The sequence below is a fragment of the Netta rufina genome, assembly GCF_964035555.1.
Source record: "Netta rufina genome assembly, chromosome: 13".
Lineage (NCBI taxonomy): Eukaryota > Metazoa > Chordata > Aves > Anseriformes > Anatidae > Netta > Netta rufina.
In genome coordinates, this window is record NC_140136.1 from 12,735,453 (window position 1) to 12,760,354 (window position 24,902).

Consider the following 24,902-nt stretch of genomic DNA (forward strand, 5'->3'; position numbering starts at 1 on the left):
CAAAGGGAAGGGGGCAAAGGGCAGGGTGACGAGGTGAGGATGAGGCTGGCACGGGAGGAAGGCACCCCAGGAGAGCGGGGGCAGGAAGGGGAATGCGCTGTGGGGTGGGGGAGCCCCCACCAAACCCCTATCCCCCCTCATGGGGCACCCCGGGGTCTCGCAGAGCCCCCCCAAACCCCCAAGGAGAGGCGGCGGAGTCGGAGCGGTTAAAAACCAGGCTTTTATTGCGTGCGCTGCTGGGGCACGGCGCGGAGCCGCGGCTCCTGCCAAAGGGGTTATGAAACGCAGCGAGGCCCGGAGCCGGGCCCTGCCTGCTGCTCCTCCCCGCCCCCGGGACAGCCGACATTGTACAAAACCCTATTTACAGAGAAAACAGGCAAAAACGGCGAGGTTCAACCCTCCTCGCCCTTCGGGAGGGAGCAGAGCGGCCGCGCACCCCCTGGACAGCCGCCCGCACCCCTGCGAACCCTGAGCCACGCCGCAGCTGCTCCCTTTTCCAAAAATCGGGGAATTTGCACAAAAAGCTCCCGTTCTACAAGGGTGCAGCTGGAGGGGCCAGGGCACGACCCCCTGAGGGGGTGGGGGGCGTCCTTCCTGCAGCGCTTCCCCCAGAGGACAGCCGGAACACCAGGAGCCCTCGCAGGAGCAGGGGGGTGCACGGGGAGAGCTGGTGGCTGCTGCTCAGTGGGATCGTGTGAGGTTGGAACATGAACCGAGGGGAAGGAAGCGCTGTTTTGAAAAGAAAACCAAAATGAAAACGACCCCACACACGTTCCTCCCTCCCCACGTGCTCGGGGAAGCACCCCCGGAGCACGGCGAGCCCCGCTCCCGCTCAGAAGGCGTAGCGCGTGCGGATGTCCTCCAGCTTCTTGGACACCTCGGGGGGCGTCCGGTCCAGCTCCTCGGCCACGTTCTTCTGCTTGTTGGGCTCCATCGAGTTGAACTGCTCGCACAGGTCCCCGTCGATCACGTTCTGGGGGGGGGGGGGGGAAGAAGGAGGGAAGTGAAGCAAGAGGGTGCGAGGGCACCGAGCCCTGCCTGAACGGGGAAAATGGCAGCAAAAGGGCTCATTCCTGGAGCTCCCTGGTCCCACAGCTCCTCAAACACTAAGTTTTGGTTGCCACCACGCCAGCTCTGGCTCACAAACCTCCCCCTCAACAAGGAGAGGACAGGATCTGCTGGCACAAGGTCCCCAAGCAGCCCCCGAAATGTGAGAACCGGCCCCACACCCGGACCCACCTTCACTGGGAAGTAGTAGGAGCGGAAACTGAGGTGGTCCCGCCCGCAGAGAGGGGGGTGCTCCGACCTCAAGTGCATCTCCACGTGCTGGAAGAAGTCGTGGTCCTGAGGAGAGAAGAGCACAGATCATTGCACGCTTACGGCATGCACGAGCCAGGCACCGCTGCTGCCACCAGGCTCGGCCAGGGCTGATGGTGGCCCAGCTCTGGTGGTCAGTAGCCCGGTTTTGGTGGTGGTCACCCCCTCATGTTGCTCCAGGAGGCCCCAAAAAAACGTGGCAGAGAATGCTGCCTCCGGGACATGAAGCACCAGGCCCCCTCAGACACAGGAGGGATTTCCAGCAGCAGTGGGATGAGAAAAGCTTTGAACTCTTGACGAGCCCCTTGCAGCAGGATGAGTTATCGAGCTCCTTCTCCTCGCCCTCGCATCTGAGCTGTCCCGCAGCCCCGCAGAGCCCTGGAGGTAGCTCGGGGATGCAGTGCAAACTGCAGCGTGATGACAGGGGCTGCTTACCTCGTGGGAAGTGAAGGGGACCAAGATCCCTATCCCCCCCGACAGGGTGGTGTAGACGAGGGATTCAGAGCCCCCGGGGATCAGCGTGGTCTTCTGCAGCGAGAGCACCGTCTCTCCCACGTGGTAGTTCATGATCACTTCGGCCTGGAAGTCGAGCACAGCAGCAGGGGCGTTCAGCTCGTATGAAAGCAGCAAAAGGAGAGGAAAAAAAAACAGATCCCACCACCCGCTAGCTCTGAGACTGCTTTACAACCAGCTGGCACAGCTCAGTGTGCTGCTCATCTACCTTCCAGCTAGGCAAAGGGATGTAACGAGGGCGAGGAGGAAAAGAAAACAAGTGTGCAGCTTCCACCCGATGGGCAGAGGCTGCATTTGGCTCCCAAGGATGCTGAAATCCCACCAGAGCAGCACAGAGGGTGTGGAGGAGCAGGACTGGCTCCGCAGCAAGCAGCACGTCCTCCTCCCACCAGGCCTTACCTTCTGCGACGCCCCGTTAAGGAGCCCCCGGTCCCACAGAGCTTTGTTGCCTGTGGGGTCCTCGTCTACCTCGTCGTTGGTGTTGGGAGGCAGCCTCACCTGTGTCAAAAGAGCAGGGAAGGGTCAGCAAGGTGCAGGGAAAGCCTTCGGGGCTCTGAACGGGCCACTCGGGTGTCTCCACATGAAAAGCTTTGTTATAATAAAAGCTTTTATTATTAAGATTTTATAAAATCATCAATTTGTCCCTTCCAGCAGGGGCTCCAGGGTTAAATGGCAACCGTGTTATTAAGACTGATGGCCCAAAAATGTGGGCAAGACCTCGAGCAGGCTCTGCCTGGCACGTGCAGGCCACGCAGGGAGGCAGGGTTGCTTTGGAGGCGGGTGCCCCCTAACGAGCCCAGCTCAGGGCAGGGACACCAAGAGCATTAATTTGTGTTTGATGGCCAAATCCTGCGGGCGTAACGCCCGACACTCGCCGCGCTCTGCGCTGCGAAGCGCCCGAGCACGCTTCAGGCAGAGATGAAAGCTCTGGCACAGGCTGCCTGCTCTCTCCTCCTCCCCGGCTGCAGGCCAGCCAAGCAGGGAACTGGAAGCACTGACAACACCGGCTCTCAGAGGAAGTGAGAGAGGAAACCAGCGCTGGTGCTGAGGTCTGGGCAGGGAAAGTGAGAGCCAGCACCCTGACACGAGTGGCTGAGAAATGGCCCACGAGACCAGGTGTTGATTCAAGGCTTACAGCAATTTCTGGGGTAAAGATAAAGTCATCGGATGCTTCAGAAACACAGTGGGTTTTGACCTGATGATTCTTTAGCTTGTTTGCTTTCGCTTAAACTGATAAACTGCAGCCGGCCGCTGTGACGACAGCCGGCACCCCATAAAAAACAAGGGAATGGCACAGGGCGTTGCCTCCAGCTGAGCACAGATTCTCATTCCTTTAAGACAAATCATGGGTGTTTTAAGGAAAAAGTCATCCGCGTTCAGAAAGCCCCAACCTCTCCGAGGCACAACTCACCACGCAGATGTTGCCGAATTTGTCGGCTCCGGCCACGGTGTCGTAATCCAGGAGGGTGGCGGTGGTGACCCACCGCGGGTAGGTGTCGTCGGCGAAGATGATGAGCTGGTTCTCGTTCCTTTTGTAGCGCACCCAGATGAAGCTCTCCTGGACGTCCGACACGATCACTCTGTGCCCGATGGTCTGGATCCCGCAGATGTAGTTGGCGATGTGCTGCGGGGGGAGAAAGGACAACGGCTGAGTGCCTCCACTAGGGAAATATAACCCAGCCAGGTGCCATCAGCTCCATCTGAGAGCGCTTCCCTCTGTGATTCAGGGCTGGCCGCCCATTTCTCAGCATCTCCTGTCGTATTTGGGGTACGTTGCAGCCCCAAGCTGAACACAGAGCCAACACAGGGCCCTTGCAAGGGATCATTTGTCTTTTATTGGGCTGTGAACGGATGCAAGAGCAGCAGCAGAGAACCAGCGCCATCAGCAAACCAGACATCAGCAGCAGGGCTTCCCCTCACTGCAGCAGCCCTGAAGGCCAGCTTCGATTTCTCATGCAAGTCATGCTCAGCAGAGAAGAAAAAAAAGAAAAAAAACAACAAAGGAAGAACAAACGTAACAAAAAGCCATTCCCCTCCAAGTTCCCAGCTTGCTGCGTTCGGCTGTGCAGCAGCCAGCACCTGGCACGGGTTCTGCAACCAGCATGAGGAGGAGGAGGATTTGGAGCAGGCAATTAACAGTGAGAAAACCACGCTCTGAAATTTTTCTTCAAGTCCCAGAGATGCGGAACAAGAAGGCCCATTGATCACAGGCCTTTCAAAGTCCAAGAAATACTTTTAAGAGAAAAATCCCCTTTTCAGTGCTCCAGCCATCTGCAGAGGTGCTCGTCCGCACCCAGCTTCTGTGCCCAGCCACGTAAGGAACTGCTCCCAGCAGCTCTCACGTTGCATCTGGACGGGACCTTTCACATTTGCAGCTCCTGCACACGTCAGTGAACAGCATTGAGGCAGCATGGGCAGAGCTGCTGAGGCTGCCCTGGGTGGGCACAGAGGCCTGGGCATAGCTCTCAAGTCCCAGGGCACACCAGGGGCTGCAGCAGCAGCAGCTAAAGCCTCGCTTCGCCCACAACGCAAGCAGCTGTGGTGAAGAACGAGAGCCAGTACCTTGTTCTCACACTTCCGAAGCAGCTTCTTCTTGCCCAGGTCGTACACACGCAGCAGCTTCCCAACCCCGATCAGGACTCGTCCTTGGAAGGGGGCGATGGCTGCGGGAACCTCCTCCACGGGGGTCTAGAGAGGAAGAAGAGGAAGGCCGTGAGATCCCCACCAGCAGAGCTGAGCTTGTGCAGAGCCTCAGGAGGCTCAGAGGCTCGCCAGCCTGCACCAAGGCTTTCAGCAGGCCGTCATCCTTTCAAACAGACAGGGAACCAAGGCACCCTCCCAGCGCCAGCACAGCCACAAGGGCGCTAACGCAGCTCTGGGCATGGATGGAGCCCAGCCGAGGGCAGGCGGCACAGAAGACAAAGGTCCTGCTGCCTCTGCTCCTCGTGTTGCTTTTATCCTCACCAGAAAGATTTGATGCTTTGCCTAAAACCACCCAGAGGGAGCTTCCAGTCAGCGTTCCTAGCTCGGCTGCCTTGGCTACGAGAAGTTGTTTCACACCAGCAGCTCCAAAGGGGGTGCCTGGTGGCACCAGAGGGCCGTGCTCCAGAACAGAGCCACCCGTGGCACCAGGACCGGAGACGCGAAGGAAGCCCCAATTCCCCCTCCCACGTGTTCAAACCCTGACGTGCTGGGAGCCCTTGGAAGAACACAATTGGGTTTCAATACAGAAAGCCTTGCTAAATCCCACGAGCCCTGCCAGCCAAGCTGTCCCCTGGGCAACCAGTGCGTCCTACACACAGCCAGCAGGCCTGGCGACAGCTTCGCGTGGCCAGCGCCGGGCCGAGCGCCTCGGCGCCAGGGCTCAAGCAGCCGAGTGTGAGCTCATTTCGTAAACAAGCGCCAGGAACAGCTCCCTGAGCTCGTGCTGAGGCACAAACAGAGCCGCTTCTCTCCCCTGCTCGGCGGGGGCAAGGAAAAAAACCACTCCTTTCCCATCTGCCAATTAGATAAGGCAGCTAAAGGAACGGACTGGGACTCCCAGGAGGTCTGCGTTGCATCCTCAGCTCTGCAGAAGACGCCCTGTGTGATTTTTGGGGGAGGCAGCTTGTTTTCTCAGAGGCTGTTTCCAGCCCAACACCCACGTGGTGATCCGAGGCAGCGCTCAGGGCGCCCAGCAGCCGTTCTCCTCCTCACCTTGTGCAGGAACTCCAGCTTCTCACCGCCGTTCACCAGCTTGTAGGTGTAGACGAAGCCCCCTGCAACCGAGCGCGGGTTCAGGATCAGGTCCTTGGCCACCCCCACCAGCACGTACCAGTCCTCGCCCGTGTTGGAGAAGCGGCACACGGCCACGCTGGGGGGGTAACGAGACACCGGGGGTCAGCGCCACTGCGACACAAACCCACCCGCAGCACAGCTCGTGCCTGCCCGGGTCAGCCCAGCCCTCCCGCCTCGAGCTTTCACTTCCAGAGGTCAGTTTTCCTCCCTGCAGTCGTGCCTGGAACAGATTCCTTCACTCCCCCATAAAAAAAGATGCGCTGCAGCTGTCTCACAAGCCCTAAGCAGCGCTTTTATGTTCTCGCAGCCTTGAGCCACATGCAAAGCCCCACTCCAAGCTCTTTTCCAAAGACTGTGCCAATTTGGACCGCGCGTGGAAGCTTCCTCCCCTTCCACCGTTATTTCCTGCCTGGTGCCTAGCTCAGCCAGGCTGGGAGTTCTGGACAAACAGGACAGAGCTTCTGGGCTAGCACGACCCAACCCCGCTCCACCTGCTGAGGCTCTGTGCTGCCTTCCCTGCATCCCTCCAACATTTCCCTTCCTGTCTCCTCTCGCTTATCTGCACGAGAAGGGGAAGTGAGCCAGCGCAGGACGTTCTCGTGTTCCCTCCTCTCTTATCTCTCACTCCCATCCCCGTGTTGTTCTTTAAGCACCAGGGCCCAGCGAATGAATTTGGAGAGCCGCACCAGCTCCCGGGGTCATGTGCAGACAGAGCAGGGTGGGATGGGAAGGAAAGGCAAGACAAAAGCTCTGAGCACGTGGCAATCCCTTCTGGGATTTCACCCGGCCTCCTGATAACGTGCTGCACCTGGGCTTCACCTCACAGTACCAACAGTTGAGGAAAATGATGAAAAAAAATGAATGGCCCACGTAAGACTCGGCAGCAGCAGGGATTTTTGCTGCGCCCGGCGCTGCTTCTTACCTGAAGGCGGCTTCGTTTTGCTCCAGCTGGACCAGATCCAAGGTGTTTCCCTGGATGGGGTTCATCACCCTGATAACGGAGGCCCACTGCCCGTTCCCTGCCTTGGGAGCGCCGAAGATGGACTCGGGCAGGTTCTCGTTCAGGAAGGCTGCGGCCATCTCCGCGGCCAGCTCCCGCTCGTCTTCGCCCGCAGCCTCCACCATTTCCTAGGGCAGGTTAAAAGAAGGGGAAGAAACAGCTCAGAGCCTTTCCTCGCAGACCTGGCAAGACCTAAAAGCCTTTGAATTGTGAAGCTCCCACGTGTCCTGAGCTCGTTCCCCCAGCAGGTCTCAGAGCACACTGTCAGCTCTTCCCGGCCCAAGGGGCGGCTGTCTGGGGAGCCGTTTCTCCAGAGCTCTGGAAACAACATTGAGCAAACTGAAGATGAAAACCCACCGAAACCCAAACATCCTCGCCGAGAACCCAGGCAACGGCGTTACGCAAGCAGGACTGTCCTCAGAAGGGGTTTTTAGGGCTTGTCATAACAGCACGCAAGGAGAGGAGTACTGAGGAGCATTGCATCCTGCTGACATTCACGTTTTGAGGCCGATTTCCACTCCCTTCAGCCCCTGTGCCCGTGCACAGCACAGAAAGGATCAGGCAGCAGCAGCTGGGACCGCCGAGAGGCGAGGGTTTCAGCAGAAGTGGTCCCCAGGGAAGGGACGTGTGTGCCACCTGTCCCCCAGCCCGCCTACCTCGGCCATCTGCTGCTTCCTCTGCGCCTTGGTGGCCTCGGTGTACGCGTTGTGGTCCGTCTCGATGATGATCAGGTTGTTGCTCTCGGGGTGAATGACGAATTTGCGGGGTGTGTACTGCAAGGGGAAGGCCACCTGGTTGAAGACTGCCCCCAGCTTCTCCAGCGCCAAAATCCTGGGGGACAAAGACGTGAGAAGAGGTCAACACAGTCCAGTGGCGACTGTCCCGTGGGAGGAGGGGCATCCAACGCTCCTCTAGTTACAACGGTATGAAAAACGCCAAAGCCTGGCCAGCCAGCCTTTCTTCTGCCCCTCGCCAGCTGAAATGCCAGTTCTTCTGGCATTTCGTGACTGAAAACCACAAGTCTCTCCAGAAAGAATGGCTCCTTTAAAAGCAGTGAATGCTGCAATAGCTCAGCGAGGACAGATATGAAGAAAGTGCCTGTTCAAGTGCATGAGGCAGAGCTCCCGAATTTGTGCTCCCTTGTTACTTTCAGATCAATGCAATCCCTACTTTAAAAACACAACAAACCCAGGCCTGTCATGCCTCCGGCTGCTCAGATGACGTGCCCTGATTTCTGCAAAGCAGCCAGTTCAGGTCATAAACCTGACGGTCCTAACGCACAACGGGCTCTCGGTTATCAACACCTTCCCCCGGTAAGGAGCAGCAAACTTAAGGATTACCCGAATCCCATTTTGTTATTTCAAAAAGCTACACGGCACCAACCGGAGAAGCGCACCGCACCCTGTTTCTTTTTGACATAAGCACCCTTCTGCTCCGTTTGCTTTCGGAAACACAGACAAGTGTTTCCACCAAATCATGACCCATAATCAAGTAACCTTGAAAAAAAGACTTCAGGTGAGTCACTTTACCCCTTTCCTTCTGAAGGCCCTCGTGGCGTCCCCTCAGTTCTTACCTCAGCGTGTTTGTGGAGATGGCCACAATGCCCTCGGGGCACTGCTCAGAGGCAAAACCAGAGGCAAACTCCAGGGTCTCGTAGGACAGGGGAGTCAGGTGGAAACGGGACTGGTAGGAGTAGCTGAGCCAGGAGCGGCTCGACATGGCCAGCACCTGAAGAGACAGAAAGCAGCGAGTTGGGCACAGCTGGGGACGGAGGCGAGCTCCTTCTGAGCAACAGGAGGGGTGTAGGTGAATGAACAGCACGGCAACGGACCCTCACTGCTGGAAAAGCTGAATAAATTCCTGTGCGTGGGCTCAGCCCAGCTCAGAGCAAACCTTCAGAAACACCGCTTGCTTTCAAGAGACAGCTCAGTCTGGGAATCGCGTATGACACCAAGAGGAGCTGTCAAGGCAATGGACGCTCAAACTGAGGTACAATAAATAGAATTTTATCTGTAAAACCCACGATCAACTAATACTTTCATGTCTTTAAAAAAAACAGAATGTTCTAATGGGAACAGGTCTTACAAAAGAACTACATCTGTAGCTCCATCACCCCTCAAGTGCTGTAGCTCTGCTTTGGAATCTAAGTGACAGCTACTTAAAAAAAAATAAATTAAAAAAGAAAGTAGCCCATTTCCAATCAATGAAGCTAAGGGAAACAAAGGAAGCAGACAGAGTTGTAACTCCTCCGCTTCCCACATCTGGCTAACCAACAGCAGCCCAACTTCCCTTTCTGCCTGACCAACAAGAGCTGGAGTTGCCCTGAGGCTGCTCGAAGCCACACACCAGCTGTCCCCGAGCGTGGTTTTTCCTCCCCAGGCTATCAGATGAGAAACCAAGACTGGTGTGGATGCCGAAAGTGCTCGGTTGCTCTCCCAGTTACAGCTGGGAGGCCGGCAGGAGCAAGTCAGACCCACCCCACGCACCACAACATGACAGCAGAGCTCGGATCCCCAGCTGCAGCCCCCTGTGCATTTCTCAACCCTGAAGGTGTCGTCCAAAAATGAGTCAGGCAGGGGGTGGCAGATCTCTCCCCCGGTGTCACATCAGAAGGGCTAAAACAGCACTTCCGATGAAACAAGTTCTTCCCTGCGAGCCAAATCCTACAAATATTTTCCTTGAGCCACGCATGTTGACATCCTAGCCCCTGGCTGTGCTGCTCTTGAGTGGTGCAGGAGACGAGCACGACCTGCATCCAGCGGCCCAGGAGCATGAGGCTCCCTGGGGCTGTCCACCGAGGCAGGCAGGACGAGCTTTTTCAGCGCCTCCGTGCCAAGAAATCTGTGTAGGGCTTTCCAGGCAAGCTGCAAACACGGCCTGGGGGCTGGATGACTCCCGTTCAGGCAAGGCAGGGCAGCACTGCACGTTAATTCCCAAGGAGTGTGGGGAGTAGTGACAGGAACAAGGGTGCCCGCGAGGCAGGCAGCTCCGTAACCAAGTGCTTCTGCTTCCCACCCTCACCCAGAGGGTCCCTGCCCACGAGGGAGGACAACGGGGCAGCTGTACGAGGGACTGGGGCCGTTCCCCTCGCCCCACTCACCGCCTCCTGGCCCTGCATCCGGACGCGGAAGAGCTTGACTGGCCGCGAGCCCAGGTACCTGGTCCTGGTATCGGAGAGATCTCCCGTCACGGGGTCCAGCACAGTTCGCAGCAGCACACCGTTCTTGGCAGCAGGAAATCAGAGTCAGGCCACGATTACACACACGGAACAACCAGCTACAGCCTCGCATTGCTCAAGACAGCAGAGAATTTCTGAAGAACTAGGCGTTTGTTTTCCTAGCTTCTGATACAACCCCTCCTGTAACCACTCGCTACCTGAATTGGCTTAGTGTCACAAACCAGAGCTGCTGTACACTCCCAAGAGGCAGAAAGGAATTAATATTAAAAAAAAAAAAAAAAGCAAAAGCAAAGAAACATTGACTAGGAATTCAGGTTCATCACATAGCCATGAAAACCTTGAGGACTGACTCAGTTTCCTAATCCCTCTCAGTACAGAGCATTCACCCCCCAAAGCCCACGCTGCTTAAGTTTGCTTTCTGACATCACTCGAGGCTGCTCTGGTTATTTTTACCACATGTTGAATTGTCAAAACAACATTTTTTGGTCCAGGATCACAGAGCCAGTACTGGATGCAGCAAAAACTGTGCAGCAGCAGAGTTATTAGAGCAGAGCCTGTGGTCGTGGGCAGTCACTTCCTTTGATATCCTGCCCTACAGGCAGTTTCTGGAGAAATGACCAACGTTTCACCCAGAAATTTGCAGAGCTTGCCCTCCTTGTGGAATGGAAGAGTACAACTTGTCCCACGCAAAGTCTGGGGGAATGTGCTGTCTCCTGCCTAGCCTCGGGTCTGGGAATGCAGGGGGAAACTTGCACTTGTGCCCCGCGAGCTCCCCGCTCACCTGCAGGCCGATGTTGAGGTAGAGGAAGCCGATGGAGCCCCGCTCGCCCAGCTCGTCCTGCTTCTCCGTGCCGCCCATCTCCACGATGCACAGCGACTCGGGCTGCGCGGGGAGGGCCTGCATGCTCAGCGGCTGCAAGCAGTCCTGCGGGAGGCAGAGGGGAAAAAGAAAAGGAAAAGAAGTCACAACAGGCACGGGGCTGACAGATTGTGGCAAGCAAGGAGTGGCAACAACCCCGCGGTCTGTAGAAGACGAGCTCTGAACACTCATCTGTCACAGGCAGAGGAACGATGCTGCTGCTTTGCTGCTAAACCCACTTGCAGAATGGGTTTGCTTTTACCACAGATACAAACAGTGAGAAGAGAGGGGGAAAAAAAAAGCTCTTTTATCTTATCTAGTAAATGGCCAGGCCTGAGCAAGACCTGATAAAAGAAAGGAATCTGTTTCAGGCTGGGATCCAGGGCCACGCTTCCTCTCAGCTTGGCAGAGAAGCCAGGCCAGTTAAAATTATTCCTTCCTGACATCCCCGGGACACGGCACAGCTCCTGAGCTCCCATCTGAATGCTCCGAGCCAAGAAGAGGCGAAGCCAGAGCCACTACTCACCGAAGGGTCGAGGGAAATAATCCTGACGGTGTTGTCCACCAGCCCGACGGCGAGGAAGCGGGAGCGCTGCTCGCCGGGCGGAACGTTGGCCAGGCTCATGCACACCACGTCAGCCGACATCTCCTTCCGCTCCGTGTACTCGTTCAGCTGTCCTGACTGAGACAGAGGAGCACAGGAGGCACAAAGTTTATTAATTACCTGGGCAACGGGGCAGACCAGCACCAAAATATCCCTCTAAACCCTTCCTTCAATTGTTTTTAAATTTATTTTGGAGATCGTGCTTTGAATTATTATTATTTTTTAAACTATTTCTGTACAGTCTTATTTCAGCGACACCTCAAAGGGCCAGAGCAGCAGGTCTGCTCCGGGGCAGGCGCCCCGTGCTCTGCCGTGCCCTCCCAGCCTCCCCCAGCAGGTTAACGCCACACATACCGGGTCCATCTCAAAGTAAACCAGCTCTCCTCCGGTCAGCGCTATCACCACCTGCCTCTGGTTCACAGCGCACTTGACGATGGTTTTCTTCCCGGGCGTCTTCCATTCGTTCACCCTTTTATCTGCTCGGATGTGCCGGATGCCATCCGGGTACACCTGAAGGACAAAAGGTCCCGTTAATTCCTGGATTCCCAACTTCCACCTCACCCACAATTCTGCCACAAGCAAGCCAAAGCAAGCACCACCTTGGCAGCACTGCCCTAGGTGCCAGAGGCCGGATTAGGACCACACCACTCACAGCTGGAAGCATTTTATCTCTGAACTACAGCAAAAAAACACTGAGCGTGCACTGAGGGAGTTTAGGAGTGTTTTCAGCTTGCCCAGTTTAACTAGCAGGGTAAAAGAGAGAAGCTGCAGAGGTGCCAGGAGCTGTCCTTTACCTGCACCAAAGCATCGTCCCCCAGCAGGGAGCAGGACAAGGTGGGCGTCGTACCCAGGAACCCCGAGTCCGTCACTTCTTCTACGGTCTCTCCGATGGACAGCACCAGCGTGGCGTTTACGAAGGACACGATGATATAGGCGTCAAATTCATCTGAGCAAGGGAGACAGGAGGGGGGAAAAAAAGACTTGGTTAAATAAATGCAAGGCTTCCCATCCGAATTAGCAGCCTGACGGATGTCTAGCAGTTACTCCTCAGCAGAGTTGCAGTGATTATTACATCTGCTGGCGGTGCTGTGTGAGTTCATCCCAGGGCACGCAGCGCAAAAGCCGTTCACCGCTGGGCTCTGAGGAACACCAGACCGAGCAATGATCTCTATACGGAGTCAGTTTGTGATGAATTGACTCTCTTTGCACGCATTCTGGCAAGCAACCCTACTGCTTTCCGAGGACGGCACAGGGCCTGCAGTTTTTAAGACCCCTGCCCCACCTCTCGTGAGGAGCTGGACCCAGATTTAATGCCCAGGGAGGCCCAGGTACAACAACCTGAGCCAGGAAAGCTGTGTGCAGAAACCACCCCGTGGATGCTGTGAACAGGAGTTTGCAAACCCCACCTCCACCCAGCATCCCCGCGATAACAGGCTGCAAATATTTAGGGTACGGGACAGCAGGTGAGCTCGGGGCTGGCCTGCTCCACCCGCACCCAGCAGCACAGCTGCCTTAACGCTCCCACTGCCGCCTGGGATGAGAAATTTCCACCTTTAACACAGAGCAAGAGGTGACCTTTACTCCTGCTGCTGCTGGTGACAGCACGGCAGCCATCACCTCCTGCTCTGGCTTCTCCCAGAGGGAAGAGCCTGGGAGAGTCCAGCAGCTCGGACAGGGAGAAGCTGTGCTAACAAAAACAGCCTGAACGGCTCACACGGAAACAGGGAAATTTCGTGGGAAACGGGGCAGGGGCAGCGTGCAGATGGAAAGCCCCAGCCTGCTGCTGCACGTCTGCGTTCTGCAGCCAGACAGGCAGTGAAGAGGGGAGGGGAGAGCCTCGTTAAAACAGAGGAATGAATGCAGCAGCAGCAACGAAGCCGGCTGGGAAACGGAGCCAGGAGCCTCAGCGGAGGAGTGAGATTGCCTCAGAGGAGCTTCTGGTGCTGTTGTCATGCACGTGCTGTTTCTTCAAGAGGAGAAATCCCTTTAACCCACTGCACCCGATTCCACCCCAAGCTCAGGCACCGCAGCACATGACTTAGCAGGTGAGGGGTATGAGAGCTGTCCCAGCTGTGCCCCCGAGCAGTTTCACCAGTTGGAAAACCAGGTGAAAGCAGTTTCACCCGTGGGAGACACGGAGAAGCAACCCACGCGTCTCAAGGCATGGAAGGAGAACAGAGCACTCCCACCAGGACAAGTACAGGCTGCCAGCAGGTAACACGCAGCCTGGTTCGGCTGCCTTTAAGCTGGTAACCGAAGCAAAGGTTCCAGGAACACAGCTTTTCCCTACCCACCCTGCTTAGAGGAAGGTGTTGCCAAATCTGCTGTGTCACGTCTGCAACCCAGTTCTGACATGCAGCTGAAAATATGCAAGTGAAGAAAACATCATTTTTTCTCTGAACATCTGGCGCGCAGGCGCCGATGGAGACCGAGGAGCTCTGCGCAGCTGAGGCAGCTCCAGCACTGCCCCGTGGCACAGCTCCAGCACTGCCCTCTCAGCGGTCACGGCCAGGACCTGCAGCACGCCCCCAGGCCCCGAGGGAGGCAGATCCACGCAGGGAAGTCAGGAAAACAAGAACGGAGCCTGCACAGAGAAACAGATCCCAACAGGATTCCTCTGCCACTCCCAGGGGGTGGTAGGGGTCCGGCGAGCCGTGCGCTGCCGCACACCGTTTGCTTTCTGCTCTAAACCGCGGCTTCTCCTAAAATTTGCACGCGTTGGTGAACACCAGAAGCCTGCAAGAATTCCTCGACTGCTTTAACTAGGGATTCTAGCAGTTCACTGCCCTTTAATTCATAAATATCCTGTAGACAGGATGTTCTAAAAATTCCATTGCAAAGAGCGTCGCTGCTTTCCAAACTTCTTGAGAGCTGCTCCTTCCCCCGGGGCCGTCACTCTCATGACAAACCTCCGTGTTCCAGCTGGAGGCTCACCCACGTGGGCTGCAGCAGGATGAAGAAAACCAAACAGATTCCCTTCGTCCTACTCCAAACAAAACTCGTTCCTGCCTCTCAAGGCTTCTAGCTCTTTCTTTGCCACTGCTTTAGTGGCAACCAGCGCGCGCCGTTCCTCCTGCGTCAGTAACGGTGACAAGTGCACTTCTGCTCCAAGCCCGCAAGCCTCGCTTCCTGCCTCTCTGCTGAGGCTTTGGGAATGAAAGTTTGGGTTGAGCAGGGTGAAGTCAGCCAGTAGGACGCATGCACCCAGCCTCAAACGATACCATTTTGCTTCAGAGAACTGCCTAGCTGAAATTCAGAAGGTTAAATCCCCGGGGCACACCGAGAAGTATTCTCAGCTGAAGAACAGAGCTTTCTGTTTGACAAGATACAACCCCAAGCACAGCACCAGGCTGCCCGGACCCAGGCAGACAGGCGTTACTCTGTGTGCATCACGAGGCTGCAGGGGTGATTAGCGCTGCCCTAATTGCTCCAGTTTGCCCCTTTCAGTCAGCAAATGACATTCCAGTGCCCGAGGAGCCACAGCTGGACTCGTTCTCCTGTGCCCTCAGCACACGTGTCCCGCAGCCCCGTGCACGCCGCGAGCAGCTAGGAAAACATCACGCTTCTGTCCAGGAACACCGTGCCTCTGCCCTTTCTGGGACTTGCCGGGAACTCGGTTGAGTTCAGCCCCTGATGTTCCACCACCGTGAGCCAGCCCACGCCCCGACACGGGCTTTCCACGTCCTGCGGCGTCTGGGTTTGCACAAACCCAGCAGCTCAGCGGGCAGGGACGAGCAGCGAGGAGCTTCAGGGCTACTCTCACTTGGCAGACCCGGGGGGATGCCAGCACATCTCCCTGGGCTCCTGTTTACTCCTGCAGCACTGACTCACTGCGCAGAGCTGCGTGTGCGGGAGCTGCCAGCTGCCTCCACGGCCCAGCCTCGAGCTCCCAGCCCTAGATACCCGGCTGCAAATACCCCAGGGTTTGGTGCAAAGCCCTCTGCTCCTGCCAGGACCACAGGGCAATCCCACGCCAGCAACACCTCAGGAATTATTCGTTATTTTCTCTGAGGGGGGAAACAAAACAAAGCAGCTTGGGAGCTCAGATCACCTCTCGAATGCACACCTGATTTTAGGCAGAGACACACTCAATTATTCTGTCCCCCAACGATCCTGAGAAGGAATGGGAGATGCCTTCTCTTCCTCAGCTACCAAAACCCAAAGGCACCCATCTCCAGCTACACGACAGCCTCCAGAGCTCATGCACTGAAAAGCTCAGCGGAAAGGGAGCCCCGGGACTTTGGGGTCGTGCGTGGTTAACCTGTGGGACCGCTCAGGAGCCCCTAGCAGTAGGTACACACCTGTGGTGATCAGCACCTCCACCACCAGCCACCTGTGGAAGAAAAAAAGAGGCTTGGTATTGGTAGTGTGCATCACCACGTACCAGCCAGGGTTAGTAGTGCTCCGAAAGCTGCCAGCCCGCACAGGTCTCTGAGGCCCTGCAGCACGCGCTCGCCATGGCACCGAGGCAGCCCGACTGCAAACTGAGCAGTTTTGAGATCAGGCAGCTGTCTGAAAGGGCTCTGCACTCTGATTAAAACCCACAGAAATTGTGTGAATTCAAAGAGCCGTGGCACGGTGACTGCTTTTACAGAGAAGCGAACTATTTAAAAAGCAGCAGGGCTCCCAGCAGCTTCCAGCATTTCTGGAGTCATGGAGAAGATCTTTGTGCTGAAACTCAGAAAATCTGGTAAGAGGAAAAAGAGGCAGCAGCAAGACCGGGCTGCTTTATGTAGGTTAGCGATGATCCTCCGTCCCCTGGAAGTCAAAGTGTTCCTCTGGAACCCCACCAGGAAAGGTTTTAAAGCCGTAAGGTCATGTCAGAAGTCCCGATCCCTCCAAGACAAACGACGTTACCAGCTCCTATTCTGGAGGGCAGGAGCACAAGAAACCGGAACGCCTCTTTTAAAGTAAATCACATGGTCTCTATATGAACTGTGGAAATATTTTCATTCCGAGCCCTTTCGTTTCTGGGAAATGCGCAGGCACTTCCCGCACAGGGTTCCTTCCATGCTGCTGGGGCAGTGCACCAGTCTCAGAACATAAATACACTGAAGGCAGGTCTCAGGTGGCAAGGAAAATCCCACAGCAACGCCTGCCACCCCCACAGGCTCCCTGGAAGACACGCTACCCCGAAACTGCTTAAAACCGAGATACCAGCCCAGGAGGAGGGGGTCTCTGCTGCTGCCATTTCTACACCCAGAGCATAAAACCACAGCGAGTCTCTGCGGGACAAGCACTGCCTCCCAACAGCCACGGAGACACACCAGCAACCCGACTGGTTTCATTCCGGGCATGCTTGGTATTTGAGGACCTCCGTTCTCACCCCCAAGAGAGGCAGAATGAGGGCTGACATTTCCTCCTATACTTTCGCAAGGCAAATCCATCATTTTGGAGCAGGTTAAAAAAATACGAGCAAACCCACAAGCTCATACAATTTGACAATTTCAACGATCAGGCTTCCTGGAACGCGCAGCACCCTCCATCCCGCTGGGGTTTTGAATAGGCAGCGCGTCCCAGCCCAAACAGGCTGTTTTCTTCACAGACAGGCACGGAGGGAAGTAATAAAATACAGATACTGCCGCCGATTTGTCTGCTTTGTTCCGTAATTCGCATCCTGCTGCCTCGCAAAGAGCTGATTCCTGCAGTTGTCAACACCTCTGGGGAACAGCGAGCGCGCTCCAGCACACAGCAGCGCCGCTGCCTGCTGATGGCAGAGCAAGAACTCGTGGAAAGGGCAAGAAAAATTCTGGAGACGCAGCACAGCAGGCGCTGGGGGCAGGTGTTTCTTTGTCAGAGGGAAGTGGGACAGTCCTAGGGGGGCTGCCACGTACAGACAGGTGTTTTGATTCGAATCGAGTTTCAGGGACAGCACACAGCCACCGTGCTGCACCCTTCCTACCTCCTCGGATAAAAGACTCCCCCAAAAAAACAGCAAAAGGACCCCAAAGCATGTCATCACCTCCCCGAGGTGATTTACGAGAACGCCACCTACCTTCAACGTGCCTCCTCACGGTCCACACAGCGTTGGGGTTACCGGGCAGCTCTGAGACGGCCATTTCGGACACCTAGGAGGAAACGAGGACCAGGTTCTTTTGATAACAGATGTTCGGGCTTACCGGGGGATTACTTACTGTAACAATCAGCCTTTTTAAGCTTTCCCACAACCAGGAAGGAAAACTATCCAATTCCCAGCTCTGATGCTCCCCCCGTGCCAGATGTGCAAGGGGGCAGAGCGCTGAGCAGCGCTGTTGCAACGCGAGGGCTCCAGCTCACCAGCTTTTACACGGGGTCAGCCGCCCCCAGCGCCGAGAGCAGCAGCAGCTGGCAGGGACGCTGCCAAAGCTCCAGCTCCAGACACTCGCATGTTCGGGGAGACAAAATGCAGGTGGTGTGCAGTCCGAACAAAAAGCCTTTGAGGCTGTGAGGGCAAACAGCACAGCCCTTCTACTTCCGAGGCACAAGCCTTGAGTTTTATTCTGCCTCCAGGCTACAGCGGAAGGTGAATCCCCTCCTCACAGGACCCTGAGATCATCTCCCCCTGCCTCCCGCTGTGTTTCTGAGGAGCTGCAGTCTCACCTCAAGCCCGTGCCTCAGAACCCTCAGAGAGGAGCGGGGCCCCCGGCCACAGGCCACGTACAGCTGGGGGGTGTCCTCGTTGGCCAGATCCGCGATCTGCAGGGAGGAACAGCATCAAATCATCCGCAGGAACAGGAAATAAAACCGAGCTCTGTGCGCCGTGCTACTGCTTTAATGCTTTCTTCAGCCACTAAAACCAATGAAGATGCCACACGGTGTGCTATCTGCTGCCCTGAAATGATGGCGAATTTTATCCAAACCCTCTGCAGAGGGGATGAGAGCTGGTTTAATGGTCAATAGAGGACCAGCACGGGACTGCTGGCTGACACCGTACATCCTGATGTGAATTTATCACCACGGGAATCAAAAGCTGCCACACCAGGTACCAGTCGCAGGCAGCTGGCTGAGGATTTATCAGGCCTGCTTTTCTATCTGCATTTAGTATGGCACAGAACTTCTGGGAAGCTAGGATTAACGTAGCTCTGGTGACTCTGCTTACATGCAAATACTCTGCAGAAAAGCAGAGGGAAAAACATCATGCCTCTGCAATTCCTCCAAGTGAGAAAGATCTGAGTGGGAGGGAGCTCGCTGATGGCAACGCACCTGACAACACAGAATAGGAGACAAACTGTCCAACTCATCCACCAGCACCAGGTTCTTGAGGGGCCGTGGCTGGAAGAAGAACGTATCTCCTTCCTCAAGGGGCATGGCAGAAGAGAACTCGGGCTCCTCGTCGTCGTCGCCCAGGTGAGCTATCTGGTACAGGTAGCTGAGACAGAGAGCAAGAGCACGCTGAGCACAAAGCACGGGCTGCTCCACGTCAGGCACAGCCAAATACTGGGCAGAGGGGTGGAGGAAATCCTTCCCTGTCCTACACAGCCATTAAAACTTAGCCTTAGGGATCGTTTCCTTCGTGACAAGAACACGTTACAAGGGGATCTGATGGCTGCTGAATGAGTAAATTAAATCGAGCTCTCCTTATCTCCAGCTGTCCCTGGAAAAGCATAGCAGAATTTTGGTGTTTTACCTTGAGCCTCAGAGATGCTCGTGGTAGAGCCAGAGCACTGGCGGCTGAGGCCACAAGCAGGGCCAACAGCTAAGACTGCAGCTCTGCAGCTCCCTGTTTTATTGGAGTATTCTCACCTCGTTACTTCTAACCTCACTCTCTATTCCATTTTATGGGTCTAAATAACACAACCATCAAGTTAAACTTCAGTGGAAAAAATGAATCCAGAAGGCCAGCAATTCAATTGCTGTTTTTAATATGTGCAAACGAACATGGCTTCCTCAAACGCTTGCTTTATAAAACCAAAATCAGCCGCTCTGGTGAACCAGAGGGAGCTCCCCCGCGTGGCTGACTCCGCAGATGCAGTCAGAAGAGCACAAACCTCCATTTCTGTGAGCACACCGCTGTAAAGCCACCTCCAAAGTCTTTCTCCAATCTCTGGACTATTCTTGACCCCCCAAATACAAGAGGAAGCCCTCGAGAATGATTATATTAAGAAGCGGGCCACACAGTTACTGATAAAAAAAACCCTACCTGCTCCCAAGTACGCCATAGGGTTTTGAGAGACTGTACTACACGTGCAAGTTCAGTGAAAATCAACCAAATTAACCAAAAGATAATTCCTTCATCAGGATACGACTGATCCTACATGAACCCTAAGTGCTCAGTTCTTCCAAAACCTGTTGCAGCAACATGTTATCTTCTGTCCTCTGCCCTCCAGTATTTAATCTGGATTGAACAACAAGAAAATTCCCCGTTCAGTCATAGCCTAACCCAATTGTTCTGCGCAAGCCATGTGAACAAAGCATTAATCCACTCATTAAAACAGAGATTGTCTTTTTATGTTCAGCAAGGGCAAGGGTCGGCTTGCAGTCCTGAACAGAAACAGGCTGTTTCAGGGGAAAAATGCTGATGTGAAATTGTTTACTCACTGGTTTCCAAATTCAGAAGCCACAAAGAGAAAGCCGGTCTTCAGCACGCACATGGCAGCAGCCACAGGAACGGTGTCGAAGTACTTGAGCCGAATCTCTGTCACCTGAAAGCAGACGAAGACGTGACTGTGCTTGCAGAGCACTAAAGCTGCACATATCCCTCGATAAGAAAGCCAGGCCTCCTGCTTCATCCTGAGGCTTCCTGGCTTTTGAAACACTGAGTCATTTTAGAAAAAAATGAAAGGCAGATGTGGAAGTTAACTGCCTAATAGGAAGAGGGAACTGGCTCTGTTTGCACATCACTGCACAGCAGCCGTCCTCCCCAAGTGCACAACTGTCCTGAGCAAACGTCTGCATCTGGCACGGTCGCAGCACCCCTTGGTGAAGCATTCGCAGACCACACGCCACCAGAGCTAAACCCAAACTATGAAGTTTGGGTTTAAACAAACTATGTCTGTTTAGAGAGTCAGGCAGAACAAAGAACCGAGGACTCTTTCGCAACGAGTTCTTTGTGTTGTTGTGTCACGGTGCTCACCATGTCTTCGTCGGTCTCCAGAGTGATTTTGAAGATGTCTCCCTGCTCCGTCTGGGCCAGGAAGAAGAACATGGACTTGGTCTTGTGCGTGGCGGAGCAGACAAAAATCATACCCCTCTCCGGGTCGTCCAAGTCGTTCTGCCAAGAGAGCAACGCAGGGGTCACTGGGGGAAGACTCAGAGCAAGCACAGCCACTGCCTGCAGCGCTCCCACCTCGTGGGTGCCCAACAACTGACCACACGGGGACAGGCTTTCAGCACAAAGCCCACACCCTGGCACATCCAGCACACCCTCCCCTGCAGGAAATACCTCCCTCAGGCGCTCTGCCTCAGCTCCCCCCCTCCCGCCCCTTTCGCCCTACTCCTGGAGGACCTCACATGTCAGAGCCCAGGGCTGCATCCCGCGAGCAGCACCGAGCTTTGGCAGGTGCTCAGAGCTCTGCCAGGACCTGCAGCAGCAGAGGAGGAGGAGGAGGGAGCAGCCGAAGATACGACAGAGCTGCTGCCGAATTCACCCACACCCACGACAGCAAGCGTGCCTCATCATCTGCAGTCATCCTCTCCCGCTGCCAGCGCTGCCTGATCAGAGCTTTTGTGGTGTCTGCAGCACGAGTCTCAGAGAAGAGACATGAATCCAACTCATCCCTTCAGGCTGCGCACACCCCCACGTGCCCACGTGCAAGGGAGACAACAAACTGCCAGGCCAGCACCCTCCCTCCTCGCTTAAAATCCTCCCGACGCAGGCAGACACCCAGCACACGTTCAGCACCCACAAGGATCGTCTCGCAAAAAGGGGAAGGGAGGAATCCCGGAGCTCTCACCCGTCTCCTGGGAATGGGGCATCTGATGTCAGGCTGGTCACCGAAGTTCTTGTATGTGATGTAGTTCTCTGAACAGATCAGCACCCCGCTGGGGCCGTCAGAACCACCAGGAACTGAAACGCAACAAAAAAACGTTACCCTGAAGAGTCCTTGCCACGGGTCTGACTTACTGCTTGTAATTATTTTAGTTTTCTTTAGAACCACACAGGTCCTGTTGCTCTGCATCACCCTAACCATGAGTCTGTTTTGACTGAGGAGAAAGAGACCCTAAACCAAGGGCTTGGAAGGAGAAAAAGATGTGATTTCAGACAAATTGCCTGCTTTATCCTTCACATCTCACTGTCTGGAAAGCCACGTCATGCCCCAAATACCAGCAGCCCATCAGTTTCCACTTGGGAACCTGCCTCCCACTCAATTTACACCGGTGGCTCAGACCAAACAACCCCCAGGACCTAAAGCAGCTCGGCGGCCGGTACCTGTTATAAGGAAGTTGCCGTGCTCTTCCAGGGGCTCGCTGTATTTCCTCACAACGTGGTTCAAACCCAGGTCCAGCTCGTAGAACGTCAACGTCTGCTGTGTGTTGGCTGCTGCCTCTCCCGTCGGATCGTTGTCTGCTTCCTGAAACAAACCACAGATGTTAAAATTTCAGATTTTAAATTGTTTCAAGCCACTGATGGCAGAACACTTTTGGTGGGAGCATTCTGAAGCGCTGGAGTTTTGAAGACAATGCACAAAAAAGGCTCAGAGGAAGCGAACGTGCATGTTTGCAGCTTAACAGCAAGACCCTGAGGAGAAGCACCGAGACAGAACAGAATCCCAGTTCTGACTGGAGGCACGACCAGAAGCAGGTGAGCTCGAGACAGAAATTCCCTGGGACAGCAAAGGCAGGCAGCGCTCCCTGCCTTCACGGGCAGAAGGGAAAGGGCAAAGAGAAATAAAGCACAAGGGACAGCGAAGGGCGGCCGGGTGCTTCTCACCTCGTAATCCATCTCCAGGCAGGCAAACATCGGGTTCTCAAACCCCACGTCGACTCCCACCACGTGGTAGACCAAGGTATTGGCCTTGTGCGCCTCCAGCGGGGAGGAGATGGTGAGGCGGGCGGCAGCGTCCCTGTTGAGGATGTACACCAGCTTCTGCTTCTCGATAGCGCCTGAAACGGGAGGGTGGCAGGGCAGTGGGGGCCACAAGGCTCCTCGTGCCCGCTTTCCCCTACACAGACAAACTTTGTGAGGAGGTGTCAGCGTTATTTCCGCTGCTGCGGGCACCCCGTGCCTCTAATTAACACCAAACGTTTAATTTTCAGTGCCTCAGACTCAAGCAGCAGCAGAACCCGCAGCTCCCTGGTGCCTAACGCTGCTCTTGGGGCCTGCCCAGCCCCGTGCTCGCTCCCATCAGCACCACACAGGCAGAGGGAGCTCACACACAAGGTTTCTGCTCCCACACCACGAGCTCGCCATCCTTTTGGCTGCAGAAGCACAACCGTTAGTGACACTGGCCAGCTGACCGAGGAACTGAGACAGCTGATGGCAAGTCTTATAAAAAAAATAAATAATAAAAAAGCCCACCCCAGGCTCCTCCTGCCTGCAAAGCCTGATCAGAAACGCATCTGGTTGTCCTCACAACTCATCTCGGAGAAGAGACATGAACTCACAGCATCATTTCAGGCTGTAGGACCTCCTGGAAACCCCAACATTTCTCCTTGACAGCGTGTGCCAGGGCTCTGTCTGCTCACCGTGAGGCAAGCTGCCTTCCCAAACTGTTGTGGACCAATTAAGTCGTGGGACAATTAAGCAGCAAGGAAGCAACCCACATGCCTGCACTCTCCCTGACGTGCCTAACAAACTTCCTGAACACAAATACCCCGTTTACACCTGGCAGGAGCTCGCTTCGAAGCTGCCACCCCCAGGCCAGGCACACGAAGCAGAAGAACCCAACCCTGGGCAACTCACTGATCATAACCGCGCGGCCCTTGGGGTCCACGGCCAGGTACTGCCCCGGCACGATCCTGCGGCAGCCGCTCTTGCCGAAAGTCTCCTGGTGGATCTTCTCGAAGACGTTTTTGGAGGGCTGGTACTCCAGGATGACGATGCGCCCCGAGTCGCTGCCCACCACGATGTAGTCCTTGGTGCCGCCCGTCAGGCGGAAGGCCATGAGCGAGCGGATGACCCCGAACACCTCCACGGTCAGCAGCGTGTGCACCTTCCCCGTGTTGGGGTCCGGGCGCAGCAGCTCCAGGATCTTGCCCCGGGACACGACGATTTCTTGCTGCTTGGTTCCTGCGGGGCCCAGAACGCAACGGGGTGAGCGGCAGCACGGCCTGAGAGCGCTCCCAGGCGCCTTGTGGTAAAAGCTTCTTGGTAATGAGAATTGAATGAGAATGAAATGACAATAACTGCAACTCATTAGCGTTTATTCACCGCCATAATTACTAATAAAAGAACGTAAAGTGACGCGTTCACCACTAACAACGATGCTGGAGCATCTGGGCGACGATCACAGACTCGTAGAATACCCCGAGTTGGATGGGTCCCATAAGGAACATCGAGTCCAACTCCTGGGATTAATCTTTGATTAATCTTTACAAAAGCTTTTACTCATTTTGGTGTATTTATTTTATTGCTTTATACAGCAATTATTATCATGCCATCTTGGCTCCTGCTTACCACCTTAATGCCTTTTCATTACTATCACCCTTTGCTTAGGAACTCAGTGCCCAGCCTGCGGTGCTGGGGGGCAGGGAAGGTACATTTTTGGGTTACTTTCCCATTTACAGAAAGAAAACTTCAACGGCAGGTAAGGAGCTGGAAGCAAACGAAACGCCCACCACCAGACTTCTCTCCATCCTTCCACAGGTCCCAGCCAAGCACTCTAGACAACAACAACAACCCCTGGGCATTTATTTCCTGCTGTAATCACTAATTAAGTGCACAAGGACTTGTTCATTACGAACAATGATGCTGGAGCACCTGGGTGACGACAGAAATGAACAAAACTCCCTGTTACCCCACCAAACTTCCCTCCACACACCCCAGAGGAGGCGACCCCCACCGCCCCGAGCCATACAGACACCGCGAGCTCCACCACCCCGCGCCCCGCAGCCCCTTTTTTTTCCCCTTTTCCCCCTTATTTTTTTTTCCCGCAGCTACCTGAGAAGTTGCCGTGGATGGCATAGCTGATGCCCGTGGCGCGCTGCAGCGTCAGGTTGTACAGGAACATGGTGGCGGCGCTCACCCCGCGGCCGGGCCGGGCCTAGAGCTTCACAGACGGGCACCCGTCAAACCCCCCGCGGCCTACCCCCGGCCTACCCCCCCCCCCCCCAAGCTTCCCTCGGCGCCATCTCCCCTCCGCCGCCCCCCATCCCCAAAATGTCGCCCCTCCCCGCTTCCCCCCGGCCCCGGGATGCGGCCGGAGCGGCCGTACCGTGCGGATGGCGGCGGGCGGCGGCGGATGGCGGCGGATGGGCGGATGGCGGCCTAGGCGGGCTCCCCGCCGGCCCGCTCCGCCATGAGCCCCGCGCCTCCCGCCCGGGGCTTTTTCCGCGCGAGGCCCCCGCGGGTTGTGAGGGGAGGGCTGCCCGCCGCGCTGCCTGAGAGAAAACCCACACCGAGCCGCCCTCTCGCCGCTCACGGAGGCTTCGAAAAAAATCCCCGGGGGTGTTCACGGCTCCGGGGAACCGGGAGGGAGGCGGGCGCGGGGCCGGTGGGCGGAGAGGGGCGGCGGAGGGCGGGCAGGCAGCGCGGGCAGCCCCGCGGACAGGGGCGGGAGGGGAGGAGGGGCCGGGG

At 55.8% G+C, this 24,902-nt stretch overlaps 1 protein-coding gene across 2 annotated transcripts; it reads right to left on the bottom strand.

Moving 5' to 3' along the window:
- Positions 1–204: 204 nt before the first annotated feature.
- SF3B3 (splicing factor 3b subunit 3) lies at positions 205–24,692 on the bottom strand. Of its 2 annotated transcripts, none has more exons than XM_084294705.1 (26): positions 24,541–24,692; positions 24,267–24,375; positions 23,070–23,396; positions 22,098–22,270; positions 21,597–21,738; positions 21,121–21,233; positions 20,301–20,438; positions 19,766–19,869; positions 18,431–18,596; positions 17,828–17,923; positions 17,244–17,316; positions 12,043–12,194; positions 11,603–11,758; positions 11,171–11,326; positions 10,567–10,710; positions 9,708–9,830; positions 8,181–8,335; positions 7,264–7,438; positions 6,530–6,735; positions 5,527–5,683; positions 4,393–4,518; positions 3,242–3,454; positions 2,230–2,328; positions 1,753–1,896; positions 1,240–1,344; positions 205–973 (listed from the first exon to the last, which is right to left on the bottom strand). In XM_084294705.1, exons 2-26 carry the CDS (start codon positions 24,334–24,336, stop codon positions 833–835), a joined length of 3,654 nt encoding a protein of 1,217 aa, XP_084150831.1. In that variant the 5' UTR covers positions 24,337–24,375; positions 24,541–24,692; the 3' UTR covers positions 205–832. The 2 variants fall into 2 exon arrangements, with proteins under 2 accessions (XP_084150831.1, XP_084150832.1); XM_084294706.1 differs by having other exon boundaries at positions 24,267–24,369; positions 24,541–24,641.
- Positions 24,693–24,902: the final 210 nt, after the last annotated feature.

Coding starts and splice junctions, on each gene's coding strand:
- SF3B3 (XM_084294705.1), bottom strand. CDS start 24,336: ATGTTCCTGTACAACCTGACGCTGCAGCGCGCCACGGGCATCAGCTAT. Junction 20,439..21,120: donor GCCCCATTCCCAGGAGACGG/GTGAGAGCTCCG, acceptor CTCTCTTGGCAG/AACGACTTGGACGACCCGGA. Junction 5,684..6,529: donor CAAAACGAAGCCGCCTTCAG/GTAAGAAGCAGC, acceptor TTACCCCCCCAG/CGTGGCCGTGTGCCGCTTCT.